At 47.3% G+C, this 20,916-nt stretch overlaps 11 protein-coding genes across 11 annotated transcripts; 7 read left to right on the forward strand and 4 right to left on the reverse strand.

Annotated features, from left to right (window-relative positions):
- Positions 1 to 29: 29 nt before the first annotated feature.
- Positions 30 to 1,847, reverse strand: VTP21DRAFT_3004 (uncharacterized protein; the record flags this gene model as incomplete). Its single annotated transcript, XM_069393260.1, has 8 exons — positions 30 to 47; positions 126 to 666; positions 726 to 877; positions 954 to 1,122; positions 1,187 to 1,329; positions 1,390 to 1,481; positions 1,592 to 1,673; positions 1,740 to 1,847. The coding sequence occupies 8 exons, from the start codon at positions 1,845 to 1,847 to the stop codon at positions 30 to 32; spliced, it is 1,305 nt and encodes a 434-aa protein (XP_069249614.1).
- A 186-nt stretch (positions 1,848 to 2,033) lies between these two features.
- Positions 2,034 to 3,639, forward strand: VTP21DRAFT_3005 (uncharacterized protein; the record flags this gene model as incomplete). Its single annotated transcript, XM_069393261.1, has 6 exons — positions 2,034 to 2,060; positions 2,131 to 2,357; positions 2,422 to 2,479; positions 2,543 to 2,686; positions 2,754 to 3,203; positions 3,301 to 3,639. 6 exons carry the CDS (start codon positions 2,034 to 2,036, stop codon positions 3,637 to 3,639), a joined length of 1,245 nt encoding a protein of 414 aa, XP_069249615.1.
- Positions 3,640 to 3,857: 218 nt separating this feature from the next.
- Positions 3,858 to 4,894, reverse strand: VTP21DRAFT_3006 (uncharacterized protein; the record flags this gene model as incomplete). Its single annotated transcript, XM_069393262.1, has 3 exons — positions 3,858 to 4,198; positions 4,290 to 4,330; positions 4,398 to 4,894. The coding sequence occupies 3 exons, from the start codon at positions 4,892 to 4,894 to the stop codon at positions 3,858 to 3,860; spliced, it is 879 nt and encodes a 292-aa protein (XP_069249616.1).
- A 244-nt stretch (positions 4,895 to 5,138) lies between these two features.
- On the reverse strand, positions 5,139 to 6,532 carry VTP21DRAFT_3007 (uncharacterized protein; the record flags this gene model as incomplete). Its single annotated transcript, XM_069393263.1, has 3 exons — positions 5,139 to 5,947; positions 6,022 to 6,280; positions 6,350 to 6,532. The coding sequence occupies 3 exons, from the start codon at positions 6,530 to 6,532 to the stop codon at positions 5,139 to 5,141; spliced, it is 1,251 nt and encodes a 416-aa protein (XP_069249617.1).
- An 868-nt stretch (positions 6,533 to 7,400) lies between these two features.
- Positions 7,401 to 9,064, forward strand: VTP21DRAFT_3008 (uncharacterized protein; the record flags this gene model as incomplete). The annotated part of the gene is made up of 5 exons (XM_069393264.1): positions 7,401 to 7,527; positions 7,616 to 7,875; positions 7,960 to 8,188; positions 8,259 to 8,578; positions 8,657 to 9,064. 5 exons carry the CDS (start codon positions 7,401 to 7,403, stop codon positions 9,062 to 9,064), a joined length of 1,344 nt encoding a protein of 447 aa, XP_069249618.1.
- A 1,067-nt stretch (positions 9,065 to 10,131) lies between these two features.
- On the forward strand, positions 10,132 to 11,698 carry VTP21DRAFT_3009 (uncharacterized protein; the record flags this gene model as incomplete). The annotated part of the gene is made up of 9 exons (XM_069393265.1): positions 10,132 to 10,146; positions 10,209 to 10,333; positions 10,400 to 10,492; positions 10,559 to 10,804; positions 10,877 to 10,920; positions 10,994 to 11,169; positions 11,250 to 11,397; positions 11,461 to 11,547; positions 11,625 to 11,698. 9 exons carry the CDS (start codon positions 10,132 to 10,134, stop codon positions 11,696 to 11,698), a joined length of 1,008 nt encoding a protein of 335 aa, XP_069249619.1.
- Positions 11,699 to 12,061: 363 nt separating this feature from the next.
- VTP21DRAFT_3010 (uncharacterized protein) lies at positions 12,062 to 13,285 on the reverse strand (the record flags this gene model as incomplete). The annotated part of the gene is made up of 4 exons (XM_069393267.1): positions 12,062 to 12,464; positions 12,539 to 12,670; positions 12,761 to 13,032; positions 13,139 to 13,285. The coding sequence occupies 4 exons, from the start codon at positions 13,283 to 13,285 to the stop codon at positions 12,062 to 12,064; spliced, it is 954 nt and encodes a 317-aa protein (XP_069249620.1).
- Positions 13,286 to 14,965: 1,680 nt separating this feature from the next.
- Positions 14,966 to 15,478, forward strand: VTP21DRAFT_3011 (uncharacterized protein; the record flags this gene model as incomplete). Its single annotated transcript, XM_069393268.1, has 1 exon — positions 14,966 to 15,478. One exon carries the CDS (start codon positions 14,966 to 14,968, stop codon positions 15,476 to 15,478), a length of 513 nt encoding a protein of 170 aa, XP_069249621.1.
- Positions 15,479 to 16,221: 743 nt separating this feature from the next.
- VTP21DRAFT_3012 (uncharacterized protein) lies at positions 16,222 to 17,120 on the forward strand (the record flags this gene model as incomplete). The annotated part of the gene is made up of 2 exons (XM_069393269.1): positions 16,222 to 16,505; positions 16,580 to 17,120. The coding sequence occupies 2 exons, from the start codon at positions 16,222 to 16,224 to the stop codon at positions 17,118 to 17,120; spliced, it is 825 nt and encodes a 274-aa protein (XP_069249622.1).
- A 405-nt stretch (positions 17,121 to 17,525) lies between these two features.
- On the forward strand, positions 17,526 to 18,628 carry VTP21DRAFT_3013 (uncharacterized protein; the record flags this gene model as incomplete). Its single annotated transcript, XM_069393270.1, has 7 exons — positions 17,526 to 17,631; positions 17,708 to 17,720; positions 17,801 to 17,874; positions 17,947 to 17,978; positions 18,043 to 18,103; positions 18,181 to 18,362; positions 18,428 to 18,628. 7 exons carry the CDS (start codon positions 17,526 to 17,528, stop codon positions 18,626 to 18,628), a joined length of 669 nt encoding a protein of 222 aa, XP_069249623.1.
- Positions 18,629 to 19,380: 752 nt separating this feature from the next.
- On the forward strand, positions 19,381 to 20,906 carry VTP21DRAFT_3014 (uncharacterized protein; the record flags this gene model as incomplete). The annotated part of the gene is made up of 7 exons (XM_069393271.1): positions 19,381 to 19,480; positions 19,552 to 19,587; positions 19,665 to 19,756; positions 19,825 to 20,072; positions 20,155 to 20,166; positions 20,230 to 20,394; positions 20,468 to 20,906. The coding sequence occupies 7 exons, from the start codon at positions 19,381 to 19,383 to the stop codon at positions 20,904 to 20,906; spliced, it is 1,092 nt and encodes a 363-aa protein (XP_069249624.1).
- Between the last annotated feature and the right edge of the window lie 10 nt (positions 20,907 to 20,916).

Here is a 20,916-nt window from a genome sequence, read left to right on the forward strand (position 1 = left end):
ACCAACTCTAAAAGTGTATCCACCCCCCTTTAGTTCCATATCATATACTAAAGGAGAGAAAAAAAAAGAAAGCAAAAGTTAGCAAACACACCAAAGGGGTGACGTCGGGAACATGGTGCTCTTACCTTAGGAGTACTCGAGAATTTGGCATAGCCCTTGATCACCTTATTTACTGCCTCTAAAAAGTCCTTCTCCGTCGCGACCTTTCTCCGCGCCCGGATGGCGAACATCCCGGCCTCTGTACACACACTCCTCAACTCTGCGCCCGTGCTATTCGGGCACAGCCGAGCAATCAACTCAAACCGAATGTCGCGCTCCACGCTCATACTCCGGGCATGGATTTTCAAGATATTCGCGCGGCCCTCTAGGTCGGGTAAGCTGAACTCCACTTTGCGGTCGAGACGCCCAGGGCGGAGGAGTGCAGGGTCAAGCGTGTCAGGCCGATTGGTGGCCATCAGCACTTTAATGTTTCCACGGGGATCGAACCCGTCCAGCTGATTGATCAACTCAAGCATAGTGCGCTGCACTTCGTTGTCACCGCCCGCTCCGTCATCGAAACGAGCACCACCAATTGCATCCACTTCGTCGAAGAAAATGATACATGCCTTCTTAGTGCGCGCCATTTCAAAGAGCTCACGCACCATTCTTGCTCCTTCGCCAACATATCTAGAAAACGAAATCGCCAGGTTAATCTAGTTTAATAGAGGAAAAATCAATCATCATACTTCTGTACAAGCTCTGATCCAATGACACGAATAAAAGTGGCGTCCGTTCGATTAGCAACCGCGCGGGCACATAGAGTCTTGCCAGTGCCGGGGGGTCCATAGAGGAGCACGCCTTTGGGTGGATCGATGCCTAGATTGACGAATCTCTCGGGCTTGATGTGAAAAGAAGAAGTGAGCTCGAAATGGCCCTTTCGCATTATTAAAATAAATCTTTGGTTAGAATAATACCTGCAGCAGGGGCATTTCAACCACCTCGCGTAATCGCTCGATTTGCTCCTTGCATCCTCCAACATCGCTATATGTCACATCGGGCTTCTCTTCTACCTGCATCATGGTCACCGTCGGATCAATCTTGGGCGGTAGTGGGATTTGAATTTGATACTTGTTACGATCCACCCTGAAAGGATGAAGCACCAATAAGATATTTGCGATTGGGAATGGAAACAAAAGTAACTAGCTACCCTACTCGCATGCCCTCCTCAACATCCGTCGGCGACACACGCTCGCCGAGCCCAACCACAAATTTAGCGATTTGCTTTACATTGATCACATATTTGGCTTCTTCACCCTGGCCAGCTTGAATTATTTTCGTACAGCGAGCGACCTATTATTGAAGTGTGACTAACCTAGCTCCACGGTTGCCCGACAAAAAGCCTTCGTTTACCTGGAGAGGCTGTTCCTCATGCATTCTTTGTTTGTCGGCCGCAATGTCCCATAGATTCGGTGTAGCTAGCCCAGTATCTGATTCCTTGACACCTAGAGAATCATAGGATTGGGAAGGGGTGGAAATCGAAAATGGATAAAATTGTCAGGGATTAAATAATTCTATTAGCAATCGAGAAAACAGGGCAATCCTGATAATCTACCGATTTTGTCATTGACACGCTTCTGTGCCTCCTTGATCTCATTCACAATTTTCCTCAAGTCTCTGGCATAGGGACCTTGGCCCTGTTAGGGAAAAAAGTTCAGCTAAATACTGACCGTTGATCTAATCTAGATCTAAACATCACATACATAGGTTTTTAATAGTGCAATATCGCCCTCATCCAGTGCAACGATCTTCTCCTCTCCCTCCTCATTGATGGGCTTATCATACTTCTCCCAATTCTCCTTTGGTGCCATTCTATTATGATTGAAATGCGAGCGAAGGATGTATGTGGCAAACACGCGTAATGTATTTGAAACGAATGCAATCGATTACGCACCTCTCTAATTGGGTCTGCCCAAGCCATAAGCAGTCACGGTGTCCTGAGATACCTTTTTCTCGTGAAAAAAAAAGGATTCTACCAAGAATTGAAATTCTAAACCATGTCTGTGGAAAAAACAATAGTGGAGGTAAATAGCCACGATATGCGCGCAGAAATTGTAGATGTTGATTTCACACGTCTTTTTTTTCCAATCTTAGGCAACCTCGTTTTTTCTAGCGCCCTTTTTTGGCGCTGCCGCCACCATCCTTGAACCCATTGCAAATATACTGACATCGCCGCGTACACAACGCGTTGCTGTCAAGTCGTTTTTTATTACCCTCGGGGTGAGCTTCCTTATGGGCGTTGCTGTGCTCGCATATGGTGCATTCTGGTATATGTGGATTCCCCGTGTTGAGAACGTTGTGCCTATCTATCTACAATATGGGTAAAGAATTCCGCCTTGTCTATGCGATGAAAATGGTTTTAATCTGATTTTTTTTTAAAAATAGAAGAGATACAAATCCCTCAGCCATCATCGATTTTGCCGCTATTGGGCTCCCGTCGCCGGTATATTGGGCCTCTACTCGTATTTACACGAATTGATCACCCTGATTTGCCTCTCTCTATTAGTTCTTGACTGCCGACCTCGCGTACGATGTGTCCGTCGAGCTCCATGTTCCAGTGTCGGAGCGTAATGTGGAGATTGGCAATTTTATGGTCAATTTGGAGCTACAGGGGGAGAATGGCAAGGTTGTGCATTCGTCAAGCAGGCCGGTCAGTAGAGCCTAGATGTGCCATCTCTTTGTAGTGGCCCAGAGAATTAACCTGTGCAAGTTTCTAGACTATTCTTAAGTACGACTCTCCCGTGCTCCGCCTCATGAAAACCTTCTGGCGTGCTCTCCCACTCCTACTTGATTTTGCCGACGAATCCCAGCATCTCCAGGTGCCCCTTCTCGAGAACGTCGTCGAGTCTTACCGCGATCGCGTCACTCGTGCGCGCATCTCTATCTCGGACTCGCGGCTTATGGTGTATTCGGCACGCCTGCGTCTTGACGCGCGATTCCGCGGTCTTCGCTACTTCATGTACTACTGGCCAATCACCACGGCCGTGGTGTTTGTGTGCATATTCCTGTTTTGGGAGCTAGTGTTTGGCGTGATAGCCTGGAGGTCGCTGGTGACGTGGTGGCGTAATAGACACGAAGGCACTAGCAGCACGACGGGGAGTTTATCGGGAGCCGGAGGGGCCGGCTACTCGCCCTCAAATGCAAAAGCTTGGAGAGATAGGGACCGAGTAAGTCGATTTACAACCCAATACAAATTTGTGCCATTGCCTCTAGTTTAATGCTTGGCTAATGACACTCGATTCTGCTTTACAACGAATGCATTAGCTCTCGAGACAAGCTTCGCGGCCTGAAACAAGCGCCTCACCACTTCCTCTTGTCGAGTCTCCGATTACGCCGAAGCGGGAAGCGGAGCTGCCCTATCCCGAGGTGGAGGAGGGCGGTGAGGAAGACACCGAGCGGGGTGACTATGAAGTTCCCGAGCTAAGCTTTGATGACCGAGTGCTAGAGCATGAAGAGAATGGGGAAAGGGATGAGGGCCGTGAGACGGAAGATACCGCCGCGGCCACCTATGGTGGGGATAGTGAGGCTTCGTCCGCGGTCGTCACGCCCACGCAACCAGCATGGAGAAGAGGTCGGTCCTCCGACTACAGTTCCACGGAGTAAAGCCTCCCCCTCCACGTGTGTAATCACCATGTTGTTAGATACCTTTATGCTTTCATCAGTTTGGGTCTGGTTCTGTAGTGGGTTATCGGATATGCTTATTAGGTTTTATAGTCAATGCTCTGACGTTTTTTTTTTACCAAAAGTTAACACATTTTCAAACACAAAAATTAGCCCTAATAATAATCAATATTTTGCTCTGCATGTTGAAATACAATGGTCTACAGTTTTGCCTGCTCTTCTGGCTCGAGATGGAGAAGCGCCTCCCAATACATATTCTGCTTGATGCTTCCATACACAGGCGACTTCGCCTTTGGCGCCCATTTCTGCGCAAGAGCCAATCCTTTGTTCAGCAGCTCGTCCTCCGTCCCGACTTCATCGACTAGGCCGCTCTGTAATGCGACGTCTGCGGGGTACCGCTTCGCCTGTAGACACACGTCGCGATACACCTGCGGGGTAGTTTTCACCCGGACCACCGCCGCCAGCCCGGGAATGAGTGGGAGAGAAATGTCGAGCTCGTTCATGCACATAAAACCCCTATCTTTTCGCATGACGCGATAGTCTTGTTTGTTTTTTAAAAAATAAGAATAAAAGGAATAAGCCCGTTAACTCTAATATACGAAGTGATGCTGAAATGGAAGCAGCTGAAATACCATGAGCAAGAGCGAGTAGACAGCCACCGGCGAAAGTGTGACTACACGAGAATAATATCCAATCTTGGTTACTTAATTCGGAGCATTCTTTTTGTTTGATTTCCTTACCCGTTCAAGACCGCGATCGTTGGAATGGGGAATATCAACATCCGTCTGAGGAGCTTGTAGAACACGGTTTGTACGAAGTTCGGGACCTCGAACACGGACATGTCCAATCCATTCGAGTAGAATTTCCCCTCGCCCGTGGTCACCAGCGCCATTTCACATGGGCCCTCATTTTCGTACGCATCCTCGACCACCTGGAGACATTGATGGATGCCTTTGATGAATGCATCGGAGAGTCGATTCTCATTGTTGCGCATACGAAGAAGGAATATCGGACCGCGCCGCGTGAGCGTCATGTGGGGGGTTGCGTCCGATGGATAGCTGAGGAGATGTTTTTCTTCTTGCATTTTGACAGTGGAGAGCCTCGAGTTCTGGTAAAGCGAAATAGCGGTGGTTTTATGGACTTGAAGCATTAAAACATGTGATACTGAGATGAATTCAAACCCAGAGGGATTTTCACATGTAGAACCTTTAGCGTCTTCATCCCTCGCTCTTTCCATCCTCTGACTAAGTGACCGGTAAGAATTAGCCCCCCCCCCCCCATCGTGACGACGTATCCATTGCCATTAGATTATTATTCACAAAAGAAAGAAAACACAAGATTATGCAACTGAAACGAAAAAGGATAAAAAAACCGAATAAAATCAACTTGCTAAAGATCTGAAAATTCTATAGATTTTTTTTTGGAGGGAATGGGAGGGAGGAGAGAGAAGAGAACCCCTCCCCCCCCCATTGTCTAGCCCTCTAGAAACCTCGGAAACCCTCGCCGCTCGCCATTTTCGCCGCACCCCACTTCTTCAGTCGAATGCTCTGAATTCGAATAAAGCCCTCTGAATCTTGCGGGGTGAATCCACCTTGCACATCCATCGAGCTCTCCTCCATGTCATACAGATGCTCGGTCTGCGAGCTCCTTCCTTCGACAACCACGTTTCCTTTGTAGAGTTTCAGGCGCACCTCTCCATTCACGTGCTTCTGTGAAGCCTTGAGGGTGGCGCTGAGAACATCCCGCTCCGGAGAGAACCAGTATCCGTTGTAGAGCAGTTGCGAAAACTCGGGGGTGACGGCTGTGTCTCGGACATACCGGACTTGACGGTCCAGGGTCAGCCCTTCGAGGTCCACATGGGCGACGCGCAAGATGGTTCCGCCGGGAGTTTCGTAACATCCTCGGGATTTAATGCCGATGTACCGGTTCTCGACAATGTCAATCCTGCCAATTCCATTGCGGCGAGCGAGAGTGTTGAGGTAGATGAAGAGTTCGAGGGGATCGGTCTTTGTCGTGCCGTCTTCGTGCACCACCCGGACGGGGCGGCCGGCCTCAAAATGGATGGTAATACGTTCAGGCGTATTGGGCGCATCCTCCGGGTCCACCGTGAGTTTCCACATGTCTTTCGGGGGAGTGACGTTGGGGTCCTCGAGAATGCCGGCCTCGTACGAGATGTGGAAGAGATTTTCATCGGTCGACCACGGCTTTGCGGCAGTTTGCACCACGGGGATATTTTTCTCGGCAGCATAGGCAAGCAGGTCCTTCCGACCAGGGAAGCGCTCGTAGAATTCTAAAAGCGAACAAAAGAGCAGATTCCACTGAGTATGGGACGATACGCTCAGACAATGGGATCATCATACGTACCAGGCATCCTCCACGGAGCAATCACCTTGATGTTTGGGTTGAGTGCATAAAAGCTTAGCTCAAACCGCACTTGGTCATTGCCCTTACCCGTGCATCCATGTGACACGTAGTCGCACCCCTCCCTCGCGGCAATCTCGATTTGCCTACGCGCAATGACTGGGCGGGCCAGCGACGTGCCAAGGAGGTACACGTTCTCGTAGATAGCATTGGCTTGTACTGCAGGGAAGATGAGCTCCTCGACAAATTCCCGACGGAGATCCTACAACAAGGGAGGACAGGGAATGTCAGCCATCAAGGAAAGGAGGTGGCAAGGACAATACACGCTTACCTCAATAAAGACTTTGCTTGCCCCTACGCCGAGGGCCTTTTTGCGAGCCGCCTCGAAGTCTTCCTCCTGGCCAACATCGGCCATGTAGGCCATGACTTCATAGCCCTGCTCAAGTAACCATGCGAGGATGCATGAGGTGTCAAGGCCGCCCGAATAAGCTAATAAAACTTTGCCTTTTGCCATGGTGGGTGTGTGGAGACTGGAGAGAGACGAGGTTGGAAAAGAAGAGAGAAGAGAGGTAGAGTAGGGAGAAGAAGACGAGGAGGCCTCCTCGGTTTTTTATACGGACGATAAGATATGCATTTGACAGGCATGAATTTGAAATGAATCATAATTCGATAGTCGAATTGGATCTCGCGGCCGGGTGGTACGAATACAAGTTAGAGTGAGAAAGAGCGGAAAGGCAATTGCAAGGTTCCCCCGTAAAAGAGTGGGGAGGGTGTGAGCCAATTTCCTCGCCCGCCACCCTCTGGTGTCCGGCCGGTTGTCCGCGCTGGGTTTTGCAGCCACCGTGGGAGACTGGTCGAGCCGCGCAGCCGTGGGAGAGGCCGCCCGACCCAGCCCCCGCCCTCTTCATATTCCCTTAATCTCCCTGTGTCTCAGAGCTGGGCCGGCCGGTGGGGTCCAGACTCTGTCTCTCTTCTCAATTAAGCTTTTCCGCGTCCTCAAGGCTGACACCCGCCTTGCATACCGATCCTGGCCTGTCGGATATCTGGATAGCAGGGATATCCTGAAGTTTAGGTTATTTTTTCCCTTGCTCCATTTTTATTCTCTTAGCTTTTTAGGCCCTTCACTAAAAAATACGTCCGAATTGGTTAAATCCCTCAGCGGATTCCTCCTCCCCTAGTGCTCATTTGGTGACACTCTTCCACGAGCCTCTCCCAACATCTCGCTTGGCCTACCTTCGCTACCTTCTCACCCAGGAGATCATCCCTCTTCTCCTGCCTCCTGTTCCTTAGCATAAATATATCCTTATACTCCCTTTCCTCTTCTTCCCACCCCCCCACCCCCATCCTCACCACCTCCCGCCATTTACATATGTGCTTTGTGCATGGCACATCCTCATAATCCTCTTAGCAATGGCCTACATGGCATGCCTGCAACTAATAGCGTTGTCAGCGGCCGCTATCGTCTGGGAAAGAAGATTGGAGAGGGGAGCTTTGGAGTGTTGTATCAAGGTAGGGCCGCTTTCGAATCATGCTCTTACTAATCACTTGCATCTGACATTCACTTACACGGTTTGCCTTTCATCTCGTTTGTTATTAGCCATCAGCCTGCAGACTGGTGAAGAACTGGCGGTCAAGCTAGAGCCGATTAATGCCAAACATCTCCAGCTTGAATACGAGGCTAAAGTATATCGCGTACTGGCTGGTGGAGTGGGCATCCCAAACATGAGATGGTTCACCATTGAGCGCGACTACTACTGTATGGGAATGGATCTACTTGGGCCATCGCTGGAGGATCTGTTCAACTTTTGCGGACGAAAATTTATTTTGAAGACGGTGTTGATGTTGGCTGAACAACTGGTAAGTCCTGGCATACCCTCGTTGCTATCAAGAATGGATTTATTCACGGAATGTTCTCCCCCCCCCCCCTTCCCCATCCTGAAGATTACGAGGGTCGAATACCTACACTCGAAGAATTTCCTGCATCGAGACATCAAACCAGATAACTTTTTGATGGGCTTGGGCCGGAATAGTAATATGGTTCATATCATCGATTTCGGCCTGGCAAAACGGTACCGCGACCCAAAATCCGGTCTCCACATCCCTTACAAGGAGAATAAAAATCTGACTGGAACTGCCCGTTATGCCAGCATCAATACACATCTTGGAATAGGTATTGCCACACGCCCTCTGGCTCACTCTCCATCGTGTGTTAACCCGTGTTTTGTTCCTCTGCTTTACAGAACAGGCGCGTCGAGACGACATGGAGTCCCTTGGATATGTCTTGATGTATTTCCTACGCGGCTCGCTCCCCTGGCAAGGGCTCAAGGCCAATACAAAGAAACAAAAATACGACCGTATCATGGAGAAGAAGATGACCACTCCAACGGAAGTCCTCTGCCGGGGCTTCCCTGCCGAGTTTGCGATTTATCACAACTACGTCCGCTCTCTGCGGTTTGACGACAAGCCCGACTACAGCTACCTGCGAAAACTGTTTCGCGATCTCTTTGTGAGGGAGGGCTTCCAATACGACTTTGTGTTTGACTGGACGATAATGAAGATGGTAAGTGGGCTCTGCATGTCATCTTGAGCCTACCACAACCCGCTCTCAACCCTCGTTTGTATTGTTGTGATGTTACAGGAAAAGCAGGCCAAATCCGGGCACCACCTAGCCACACTCGAGTCGCGTGATCTAATGGAGTTGGAGGCGCAACGGGCATTGAATCTCTCCCGACAAGTCAACCCCCCCACTAGCCGCGCCGTCCTCAAGCCCCAGCCCCACGCTCCGGGGGTCTCCTCTGCTGTGTGGTCTCCACTGCGATCCCCGGCTCCACAAGCTGCCGTCGGTGACCCTTCTCGCCGCAAACCCCATGAGTTGATGATGGCTGCGGCTCCAGATCCGCGCTATCTCCCCAATTGGGCCGCGGATGTGGGGGACGGTGGGGTGCGCGTCGAGCATGTTCGTACCCCTGGATACGACATCGCCGGGCACTACCACCAAGGTTTGAAGGATACGGTCTACAGCAAGCAATGGTATCGAAACATGTAATCGAATACGAGGATCGCCCGAGGTGAGAGGCGGGATGCTTATGTCATTCAGAAGAAGGGGGAGAGGATGCATTCATGGAGTTTTCTCTCTCGCTCCAACCCTTATTTTTTTCTACCATGATTTTTCTTACTTGCACAAAGGGGCTCACTTTGTTTGTTATTTCAAGGTTTTTTTTTTTGTAATATATATTTCTTTTCTTTTCTATTTTTCTGAAGTTACAACAGTATTTTCTTCTCTATCCCGTTTCATCCAAACGCCACTCCACCGAGGGCTTTTTTTCTTTCTCCACCTCTTTTCTTTTATTTTCTTTATGATCTGTGTTATGAATATCCTCGTCATCCTATTTCTTCGTACATGGATTGCCATTGTATTGTGAAAGTGCCCATGAATCATGGAAGAGGGAGAGCCCACTGTATTATAATAAGAAGCAGTCTCTAGCCTAATTTTGGATCGCTTCAAGGTAAACCGGTGGTCTGATCACATGGGTGAGCCACACCAAGAAGCGCCGCTGACTTTAGATCTTGGTCGTTGCCCGCTTCAGACATTCCGAGGCTTATTCATACCGAGTCAAAACTACATCTAAAATTCTAGCTATCTAGGGGGACCGTCATTCCTTGGCCCGACCTTGCAGCGAGTTATTTCGCCCCAACAAATACATTCTCGAGATTTGAGATGGCTTTCAGACCTCCTTGTTCCCTCCCCGAACAGAAGAACATCCATCCACTTGCACGCACTAAAAGTCAACCATTAATGATGCCGCATCCGACTATGATCGGATTGCTTTGCTTGTGTTGTCCTCCTCTCTCTCTGGAATTGATTAGAAATAGGCTTCTCTTTGAGATTTGTCGCAAATTGAACGTGGCCACCTAATCACAGCCATTTTGCTAATGGAGATCTGCTTGTAACACCATGAGGTGAGGCTTTGAAACCCAGCAGCTTACACGGAATTGTTTTACCAAAGAAAGAGGGGAAAGAACAAAAAGAGCTCGACTGCTTCTCTCACCGCCAGAGGGGTGAAGAAAACAATCCGTGCCGAGTCCCAGCGACCCATTAGCATCGCCCATCCAATGCAGCTGAAGAAGGTAAATGATGCATAGTCATGCCTTTGTCTCCGCCTCCATTGCTAAGCATCTTGCATTGCTAGCTGGTGCCGCATTCTGGGTATGCCCGCATTACCCTTGCGTTGGTGGTCTTGCAGGCAATCATTGTCATTATCCTCGAATCCCTTATCTTTTCGGAGTACAGCAGCTACTTTTATAAAAAGGGCATGTAGGTGACTTGCTTGTGCATATCTTTCTCATCACCTCTGCATCTAAATGGGGCTTGTGCGTGTAGAAATCTAGCTGAGGAGAGAGGTAGAGGAATTCCAATATACCTAATTATCTTTTCGTTTTCCCAAGTGTTCCAAGTGGTGCTCATCTGGGATGCGTAAGCATATCTCTGCTCCATTCTTGATTTTTTTGGTCATCTTAGTCTTCATTCACATTCAAATAGAATCACGCATCAGAATACTATCCAGCTAATCGGATTCGGGATAAGCAATTTATGCTGTTGTGTTTTCTCCGTGTTTCAAGTGTTCCAGATCAAGTTGTCGCTCAACGATGCCTCTGGGAAAGAAATATCGGATGCTACGCTTGTATTCGAAAGCATCAAGATGAAATTAATTGGCGTGACAATTGTAACGGGCGCAACTGAGCTCCTCTGCCTCTACCTCGGGTTCAAACTGTATAAAGAGTTCGGGTAACTATTTTGCATATAATCGGAATTTTTCTTTAGATGCCTATTTTGACTCTCTTTCCCTCTTGCCACTAGTTGGCAGATATATAAAAAGATCGGAGCCGATCCGCATATGAAGAGTAAGGCTCTCGCTCTCTCGAACAGGATAGGAGGTGAAGGGAACAGAATAGCTAACTCAACTCTTTCCAACAGACATCTATAGGACCTATCAGATCTTCATCCTGTTTATCAAACTCGATTTCTTCTTTTTCCTTGGCTTCACCCTGCAATTTCTCGTCCTAGTTCTCCATGAGGGGGATATCGAATATCCTCTGACCATCATACTTATCCCACTGACCCTTATTATCCTATTTATTGCGGTGTGGAGCGTGAGTAGCTTGAGCCTATCTCTTTCAATACACTTCATTCGTAGTGTTGACGGCATCTTATTGGGGCCCCGCTTTCTTAGGTTCGCCATGAATCCCGAACGATGATGGTGGTCTTCTTGGTGACCTTGGCTTGTGGCTTCGCCTATTTTGGATTTAAAATCGTGCGAATGTACATGCCTGATCAGAAGAAAAAATACCAGTATACCCACATGTTCTTGACCTCTTTCGGTAAGCGGTGTTTTACTACATCGTTGCGCGTAGATATCAGGGCTCACCCTCTCCTCTCCATAGCGGCCATATCCCTGGCGGCATTGATTGCGACCTTCCTGAACGCGGTGCTTTGCTGGCGAAATTTCGGAAAGGGCCTGAAGCAACACCGTGAGTCTTATGCGGTTGACCACAAATCGAATAAAAGAGCGGGAAACTAACGCCAGTTTTTTATTGTGCTTGGATAGTTCTTCACACCTCGGGTGCCGTGGTTACGGAAACAAATATCTCCCCCTACCAGCGAACCATGGTGATTGAGTGAAGATCCACTCACCTAGGATTTATTTATCCCATCTATACACCATTCTATGCTTGCGCGCGCTTATCGTATGGCTGTTCCTGTATTCTGAAGTTTGTCTCGATCATCTATATATATATATGGCCTATATTTTTTTGTGGTTTATTTTCTCCCTTCTTCTTAACTATTTCGAATGTACATAGATACGCCTTACTTCACAGTATCGCCTTTATTAAAGAGGAATAATTTTTAACACATTTTGTCACATTCTACTGCAGAAGAGAAAAAAGCATTCCAAAATATGAACGCAAATATATATATATAAAAACAGGGGGAAGAGAGGGCGAGAAAAAATTGGGGGGAAGGAAATTAGGGTCGAGCGGTAAATTAGACGTTCAACGGCTTCGGGGTAAGCATCTCGTTGAACATGGGGATCAGCTGTTGGGCGACGGTGAAGGAGAAGATCAGCTTGGGCCCTACCACCAAGATCTTGGGCGTCAGTCCCTTGAAGAACGCACCCATGCCCTCGTGTTTGATCAAGTCGGCCACAATGCGGAAGCCGCTTTCCTTGACTCCAAAGTTCTTGTTCTGGATGCGGGTCTTGACCACGTCAAGCGGCGCCGCCACCGTAATCGAGGCAACCGCACCACCGATGGAAGCACAGAAGTTCTGGAAGAAGGTGGCCTTGCTATAGTCGTGGAGGCCGAAGACGTATTCCTTGACAAAGGCAGAACCACCAAAGAGGGCGAAGGAGCCTGGGGCGTTTCGTGCGGCAGTCCATCCCGCACCGCTGTTGGGAAAAAATAAAGGGAACAAAGCTCCATGAAAATGGTTCTCAAGCCGATGGACGATGCAGGAACTTACCGGTAGAGGCCAAATCCTTCCTCTCGGATGATGTGCATCAGCCCGCGACCCTTGAATGCCTCGGGGTTGGTCTGGCGCTTAATCTTGAGGACGTCTAACGGCAAGAGGAAAATTTCACCAATACCCACAAGACTAGATGGAGAGAGATAAAAAAGTATTGAGCTTCAAAATCAGAACATCCTCTCCTTCCCCGGAAAACCCAGGGGGTATCCGAACGCCTACCTTCCGGCAGTCGCATGCATCATCGTTTTGCCAGTTTTTTCACCGAATGCCGACACAAAATTGGACTTGAAGTGGGTGTTCAGGAAATCATTGACAAATGGCTGGCCGCCGAATTTGTAGATGCGCTGAGCGACCTTGTATCCTGCAGCAAATCCGAGGCCAGGGAAGAGCGACATGTATTTGCGCGCGATGGGTGCTGTATGGTGCTCCTTGAAAATGACTTTGTCTAGGGTTGCAATGTTTGAGCGGAGGGATGCCCCTTGCACAAAGACCTGGAAGAAAAGTACCAAGCAATGTGGTTAGGGCCATTGTGGGGAGAGGTGAGGACTTCGCGTTGCTAATAGGGATGAAAAGGGAGAATGGAAGCCATAATCATACCCTCTGCTGGTTACTCATGAGCCGCTTGGCGACGGTGTCTACAGGGTGGAAGAGGAACAGCTCGAGGATGCCGGAGCAACCGGAACCCAAGAACCTTGCCAGACCAGATTCAGAGTGTTTTCCTTTCCCAGAGATCGGTGGCGACATAGTTGGCTATTTGCGATTTTTTGCAGCGTCTAAATGATAAATAATCGGGTGCTAACTCCTAGTTTCTAATGCCCCCTGAGTATGTAGTATGGATCGGAAAAGATAAGAGATTGTTTATGAGTGGCGCAGTTTGTTGCACATGTTAATAGCTTAAATTAAGATTCAGAGGGTGTTCTGGATCGCCACCAGTAGCCTTGGGGGAGGGGAATAAGTTTCCACTGCTCAAGAAACCCGCCTTCCCTTCATGTTGGGAAAATCAGATATGATCTCATCGTAAGGCAAAATCTGAAGATTCCTGTTCCGCATTCGCCGTCCCCACACAAAGCTTTCTGGGTGCGCGAATGAAGCTTGCAATCCAGGCTACTACAGCAGGGCACTTCTGGTATCACATTTTCATGCACAGTTTAGCCCGGAAGCCCTCCTAATAATGCCAACGGAGGGCAGGGGCGCTGTCGCACCATCTCAACCCAAGTCAACCCAGAGTCGGGCATGATTGTGTAGAAGATGGTTAGCAAGGTTTAATGGGAAACTCTGGATTTAAGGAATACAGTCTCGATGGTTCCACTAATTCGAAAACTTAAATGAACGCAACATGAAAAATAAAGTACCATTGCCGTCACTTCCAAAGAGTGCCAAAGCCAATGTTGCCAGAGTTATCTCCTGTAAGCCCTTAAAAAGGGCTTTTCCTTGAAAAAAGGATCCTCTAAAAACGCTAGTGATCAGCAGTTCAAGGCCTTCTTTAGAGCGTGATTTCCTCATGGACCCGTAGAAAACCTATCGAAATGCCACGCCATCCTCTTGGCATGCTCTTATCGGGGTCATGACCCGGTGCCAGACCTAACCTTTTAATCATGGTGTCTTTCTTGGTGCTTTAGCCACGTTGAGAAATCCAACTCTCTGCAATGCGCAGAATTCTCCTTTACAAAATTTTCTCTCATCCCTTCAACACGTGGTTCATTAGTCCGAAAAGGAAAACTAGCAAAAATTCCAGAGATAAACTAAATTGGAAATGAGAGCTCTAAATAAAAAAAATACACGAATTGCAGACTTTCTCCCCAATCATGATCCTTAGCCTTGCTGAATTTATGAGCCACTTGGGATAGTTGATGATTGTCAGTATTATCACAAGTCTTGCCCGACTCCGGCAATAGCAATACTTGAGCATATAATATTAATCTTTAAATCTTTTCATCAGTCCCCTTCCGGGAAGAAGAACTTGAGAATTGACGCTAATCAAGAATGAAATGTTGAGTCAAATTTGAGTCTTGACTCTACGGTGTTAGCACGTTCAAGATCCGTTTTCATATGATAAGGAAGATAGCGCTATCGCTCTGAAAAGTCAAAAAAAAAGCCTGCTCTTATCGGCTAAAATGGAAACCTCAGTCAGATAGGGCGTATACCAGAGGAGTGCACTATTCCCGCCCCATTTTTTACCCCTTTGATTTTAATCCGACTTGCGGAAGCATAAGTTTGACATTGTAACGTTGGCCTCCCAGTCTGTGCACATTGAAATTCGGACTCCATTCCGGGAAAATGACAAAAATTCTTCTGAAAATCATTTGGATTTTTTCACGGTTCGTTACGCTTCTTCTTTTTTCGTTTTTTTTTTCAGCATCACTTTCACCGTCACCACAACAAAGCGATTTTTCTTCCACCTTCTGAGATTGTCTTGTTGTTCATATGGTGCACACTATTCAGCCGACCTTGCTCAGTGACCCCTTTCTCCCCTATGCAGACCTCGAGGCCACCGACGATTTGCTGAAACAAGATGCTGACGGCTGGCTCGAAGGCCGCTTCAGCCTGCTTTTCATAAACGATCCTCCCCCCTCACCGCCGCCCTCCCTCTTGTCGCCCTCCCTCTCCACACTGACGCAGGAGGAGGAGGACCTGGAAATGGACGACTTCTTCGAGAGCTATCCGATGGCTTCACCGCCACTGTCTCCCGTCTGTGAGAACAACGAGCGAGTGCACGAGGTGCTGCTGCCGATGGTCTCTGCCAATGGAAAGTACATCAGCCTTCCCATCAGTAAACTCCCCACGTCTCCCCGTCGCCGGCGGTGCTCCAGGGTGGTGGTCGGCGATGTTCGGCGAATGCAGAAGCCTAGCCCTATCAGCAAGGCTATGCGTAAGCCGTATTTTTCACCCCCCAGGTTCTGGAAGCGGGCGGGGAAGCCGGAGATGCCAAGATCTTGAAGGACAAAATACTACAATGAGAATGTACAGAAAACTAAGTGTATAGATGTCTGCTATAACAAAGGTTGGGATTCATATTAGCTTCCACTTGCCATCATATTTCCATGCATGATTCATCCGCTATTCTTCCATATCTTTTGTTGCTGTTTGTGTGTATGTTTTTCACATCTCGTTAATTCGCCCATCCTGTATTACTACTCCATGTGTTTTTTGTTACTTCTCACGCTCACTATACCATGTAAGACTCTGTATCGTAGACTGGAAAATAAAATTTGTATTTTGGCTTTCTCAACACATTCCGATGAAATTGAATTGAAGAGGAATAGGAGCGACTACGACTTGAAACAACGGCCGCGGGCTATACTATCGGAGTGGATTGAAAACTATCTGAATATTGATTCAATGGAAGAGAAAATAAAATTTTGCTTTGGGAAGTGTAATTTGGAAAGTGCATTTCTCATGGATTATCGTTTATTTAGAGCAAATATGAAGAGATCTCATTTTTTCATATCATTATTTTCACATATGCATTTAAAACGAGCCACTGTTACATGTCCCCACATAGGCTATGCTGGCTTTGGCAATGCCATTCGCATATTCCTGTGGCGAGTGGAGGCATTGATCTCTTGGGAAGCGCGTCTTTTCGCGTTTTTGAATTCAAGCCCCGAAAATGGGGACCGTTATCACCCCAATCCATAACTCACTCAATCATCTCCCATATCGCTTTACCCCCCTTACATAAAATGTCCATATTTTCCACTTTCTCTCATACTCTTACGGCGCTCTATGCACTGAATCTCCCGGAGCCTCTCCCCCCATGGCAGATACTCACCATCCTTCATGCTTTCCGAGTTGCCATAGATTTCCGACGTCTTGTGGATTCGAAGGGCGTGCGACGTGAAATAGGGTGGCTGCAAGGATTATTTGCTGTATTGACCGCAGCATTAGGAGGAAGTACTACATGCAGCATCATCTTTGGGGTGTCTCCAGGGTGGTTGGGGTCTAATGAAGTGCTGCCGCCTTACATGTAATGTTGGATCGATTCCATCCCCTTTCGAATTGTTTAGCTTATATCGACAGATTTGATTCTCATTGTAATAGACTAGTCTATTTTGCCGTCCAATACCTTCCATCCTTTTATACCCTTCTTGAGACCATTCCGAAGGCACCCCTTGAGTTTGTGCTCACGGTGGCCGACGTTCTTTGCGGGGTGGACGCAGTTACTTCCTTTGGCGTGGATGGCTGTCGCACAATAAAAGACGTTGCCCCTCGGTTATCTCGCAGTCTCGTTGCTATGATTTTTTGCGGGACGGTGACAGGATGCGGAGGGGGTCTATGGTTCGATGCCTTGCGCATGGACGAGCCAGTGTGGCGCTTTGGTGTTCCTCGCGAGGTGCGCACACCCTCCATAGGTCTCTTCGCTGCGTTCTCTACTACAACTGTATATGCAATATCTTCCTATGCAAATCTACTTTCTGTGGAGGATGGAAAAGCATTGGCGAGCGCCGTCATGCTGACAATATTTTTGAGTAGATGGGCTTCCGTTTTCCTTCTATCAAACAATAGCTCCAAGAAGACATCTCAAGACAACAGCATTGAGAATGAGAATGAGAAGAAGAAGGTTGAAGGAAAAGAAGAATAGGTGGACAGCACTATTACTAGCTCTTCTCTATTTCTATTTATATGCACCATTGATTGATATTGCACTGTATTTATTACTAGTTTTATTTTCATATCCCATTTTTTAATGCTAATATTCGTTTATGCGAAGTCCTATAATAAATCTCAAGACTAGAAGCCCAAACCATGTTGTTCGATCGTGAACGACCAGGTATGTAGTGGAAGCCCCGTGTGAGTGTCTTGGCTTGAAAAATGGGAGAAGGCTTCGGGCTGCTGCTGAATGAGATTTCCTCGGTTTTAAAACGTATGGCCTTGGACCTTATGTTTCTGAAATCCGTTAGGTTGAATGACGTATTGATTCTATCTCACACTTTTGCCCACCTTTGACATTGGCCTTTTTTTTCTCGAGAACTTTCAACTATCCAACATGCCAGTTGCCAAAATTGCACCCTCCGTTCTCTCCGGCGATTTTTCGCAGCTCCATATTGAGGTGGAAAGAATGCGAAAGCATGGGGCTGATTGGCTACATATGGGTAATTGCGGATGTTTCCTCTAAAATCACTAATGGTCTCTCACTGTTTTGCCTTTCATGTTCTCATTGAATTTCAGATGTCATGGACGGGTAAGTTGCATCGAACAAGCCAACTGCCAATCAGTCCAAAACTGATTTTTATGCTAATGTGTAATTTGTTTGATAAACAGCCATTTTGTTCCAAACCTCACCATTGGTGCTCCTGTTATCAAGTCATTGCGGAAGCACACAGACGCGTTTCTAGGTAAGAATGGTGCTAGCTGTTGGTATAGAGTATAGAAAATAATTGCTCATTGGATCCTGATGACATGTATAGACTGCCACCTTATGGTCTCGGAGCCCGAGAAGGTTTGGAAGCACAAACCATTATATCTGCTCTCCTTAATACTCAAGTCTCATGTGTGCATATTAGTGGGTAGAGGATTTTTCAAAGGCCGGTGCATCGATGTACACCTTCCACATTGAAGCAACAAGTAAGCTTGTTTTGTTACCGACATTACACCACAACACTAGTAACATTAAACCCTATGATTGATTATTGTCGTTTCAGAGGATGCCAGCAAACTTATCGACATGATCCATGCGAAAGGTATGAAGGCTGGCGTTGCTGTCAAACCCAAAACACCCATCGAATCGGTTTACGATATCGCTGACAAGGTCGACATGGTCCTTGTAATGACGGTGGAGCCTGGATTTGGTGGACAAAAGTTCATGGCTGAATGCATGCCCAAGGTAAATAGATCAATCCCGGACTATTCACTTTGCCCATTACTTACCCAGATGATTCTACATGTTAGGTCAAGGCGCTTCGCGAAAAGTTCCCCAACCTTGATATTGAGGTGGATGGGGGTCTCGCACTAGACACAATTGACCAGGCAGCAGATGCTGGTGCTAATGTGATTGTGGCAGGAAGTTCAATTTTCGGTGCCAATGACCCGGCCCAGGTGATTAGCACCTTCAAGTCGAAGGTGAACACTGTGCAGAAGATAGACGCGTGATGGTTCTTTCGATATATTACACGAGCATTGTTTGACATATATAAATATATATTTCTCTGAATAAATTCGATTCAAGCAGTCTGCTAGTCTGCCAGTTGCTGAATTGTCTCCCTAAACACCGCGACTTGTTTTGACGACATAAAAACAAGAAATATGATCAAGTGCGATGTGTATCTCAACATACCTGAGGGTTCTCCCATCACGAAAATATCTGTGACACCGCTCCTTTTTTTTCTCGCGCGAAAGGATCATTTAAATCTATGTTCGGATTAAATTGACGAGCCAAACTATTCTATTTCTTTTGATTACTTCTCTGAACCCTGCTTGTGTAAAAGCGACCGTGACCTGTAACGTCGTAGTGGGTCTATTTAATTTCGCAATAGACCGTGGGGACATTGAAGGTTCTGAGGGCCGTGCATGAGTTTAGCCACTCTGTTCCGAATCCTGCTCGAGTCGAACCGAGCAGTCCCTTGTGACTTAATTTCTCAATGATCTCACGGCCACAGCACGAGGCTGCGGGTAGAGCTTTGACAGTGTACCAATTTTCTCCAGCAAGAAATGTGCTTTTTTATAGTTGTGTCGCGTCTCCCTCTTTATAGTTTTTCTATTCCCTCCTCCCGCTTCTTTATCGATATGCCAACCCAAATAGCACCGCAAGCGCATCTGTTTTTGGAGACTTATTGACACGCTTTCGTTCTGCATCTTAATCACATCACTAGAACGCCTGATTCACCTCCTTGAATTGCTAGACCATGCCCACTAAGGCGAAGAAAACGCTTGCCCTGTTTTTACCAGTGTGTGTGGTGGCTTTCTTCATCTACGGTTTTGTAGTTTACAATGGTCGCATATGCGGTAGGCTTTTGCGTTCTAAATTGCAACTCAAATTGGGCTTGACACGATCCCTTCTTCTGTTCATGGGATAGCACGCATCTTGGAGGCAGGAAAAAAAGGCCAAGCAAGTGGAGTATTATCTTTTATACTCGATGATCAATCGAAATGTCGCCTAATCCTGAATATCTTTTTGCATGCTTCTCAGTCTCGTATATTATCGTGTTCAATGTTCTATTTTTGCTAGCACTATATTGTTTTGTACGGACAGCGCTTCGCGAGCCTGGCCACCCTCGGAGAGTAAGTAATGGTTTCCACTTCGATGCATATGGACCTAGCTCAAGTAGCATAATTATTTCGATATATAGCCTCCTCGATCGCGACTTCAACGCCATATGAATCCAGACCTTTCATCCTCACCGCTCACATGTCAAACCACAGGCGGCAGTCACTCTTCTCTCCTACCCGCAATACCTTCCGTGGACGTGTCTATGCCCACATTGCGTGTTTGCAAACGTGATGGGCAATCCCGCTTTTGCACCATTTGTCAGTGCTTCAAACCGGATCGTTGCCATCATTGCTCGGAATGTGAACAATGCGTCTTAAAGATGGATCAGTAAGTAGGCTTCCCGTTTCCGATGGATTCTCCTTATTCTTGTTCTTAAAGTTAATCAAATGTCTCTCGGTCAATTCTCTAGTCATTGTCCTTGGTAAGACACCTTTCTATTCTATAGGCATCACTAGTTCGTTTTATTAAACATTGACCTCTCAAGGATTAACGGCTGTATTGGCTTTGGCAATTATAAACTGTTCGTCCTTTTCATCCTTTATACCGCTATTTTATGTGTGTTTACTGTGGCCACGACTGCTGTTGAGGTTGCGCAAGATTTCGAACAGACCGGTGAAATGAATGTACTTGTTATTCTTTTGTGTCTGCTGTAAGCATCTTGATTTTGCTCCCTCTATTTCCGGCCATTACCTAACACTCATACCTCAATTTACTGCTTTTAGAGCGGGGATTTTTGCTCTACTCCTCACCGGCTTTACCGCCATGCACCTTACCTACACTCTTATTAACAAAACAACCATCGAAGCCCTTGCCGAAAATCAACCCATATACCTGCACGTTGCCGCAACGTCCTTTTCATATACTATTGCTACAAGTGGGGTGGTGGGACTGTGGGATTTGGGTCGAAAGCTGAACTGGGTTAGCGTGATGGGTCGTCCATGCTGGCTATGGTTCGTTCCGGTAGCGAATTCCATTGGCGATGGAATGAGTTTCCCCTATAACCCAGAGGTGTTTCGGTGGGCACTTACAGAAGCTGAGCGAAAAAGTCGTGAGAGAAGCGTGACCGTTGCCGAAGAAATCGAATCCCCGGAGGGGAGAGGGTTTAGGCCAGATGGTGGCGAGGAGAGCGAGCCGGAGGATGAATATACTAGAGTCTATTAATGCCTGGGAT

The sequence above is a fragment of the Calcarisporiella thermophila genome, assembly GCF_041956535.1.
Source record: "Calcarisporiella thermophila strain CBS 279.70 unplaced genomic scaffold VTP21scaffold_16, whole genome shotgun sequence".
In the NCBI taxonomy this organism is placed as follows: domain Eukaryota; kingdom Fungi; phylum Calcarisporiellomycota; class Calcarisporiellomycetes; order Calcarisporiellales; family Calcarisporiellaceae; genus Calcarisporiella; species Calcarisporiella thermophila.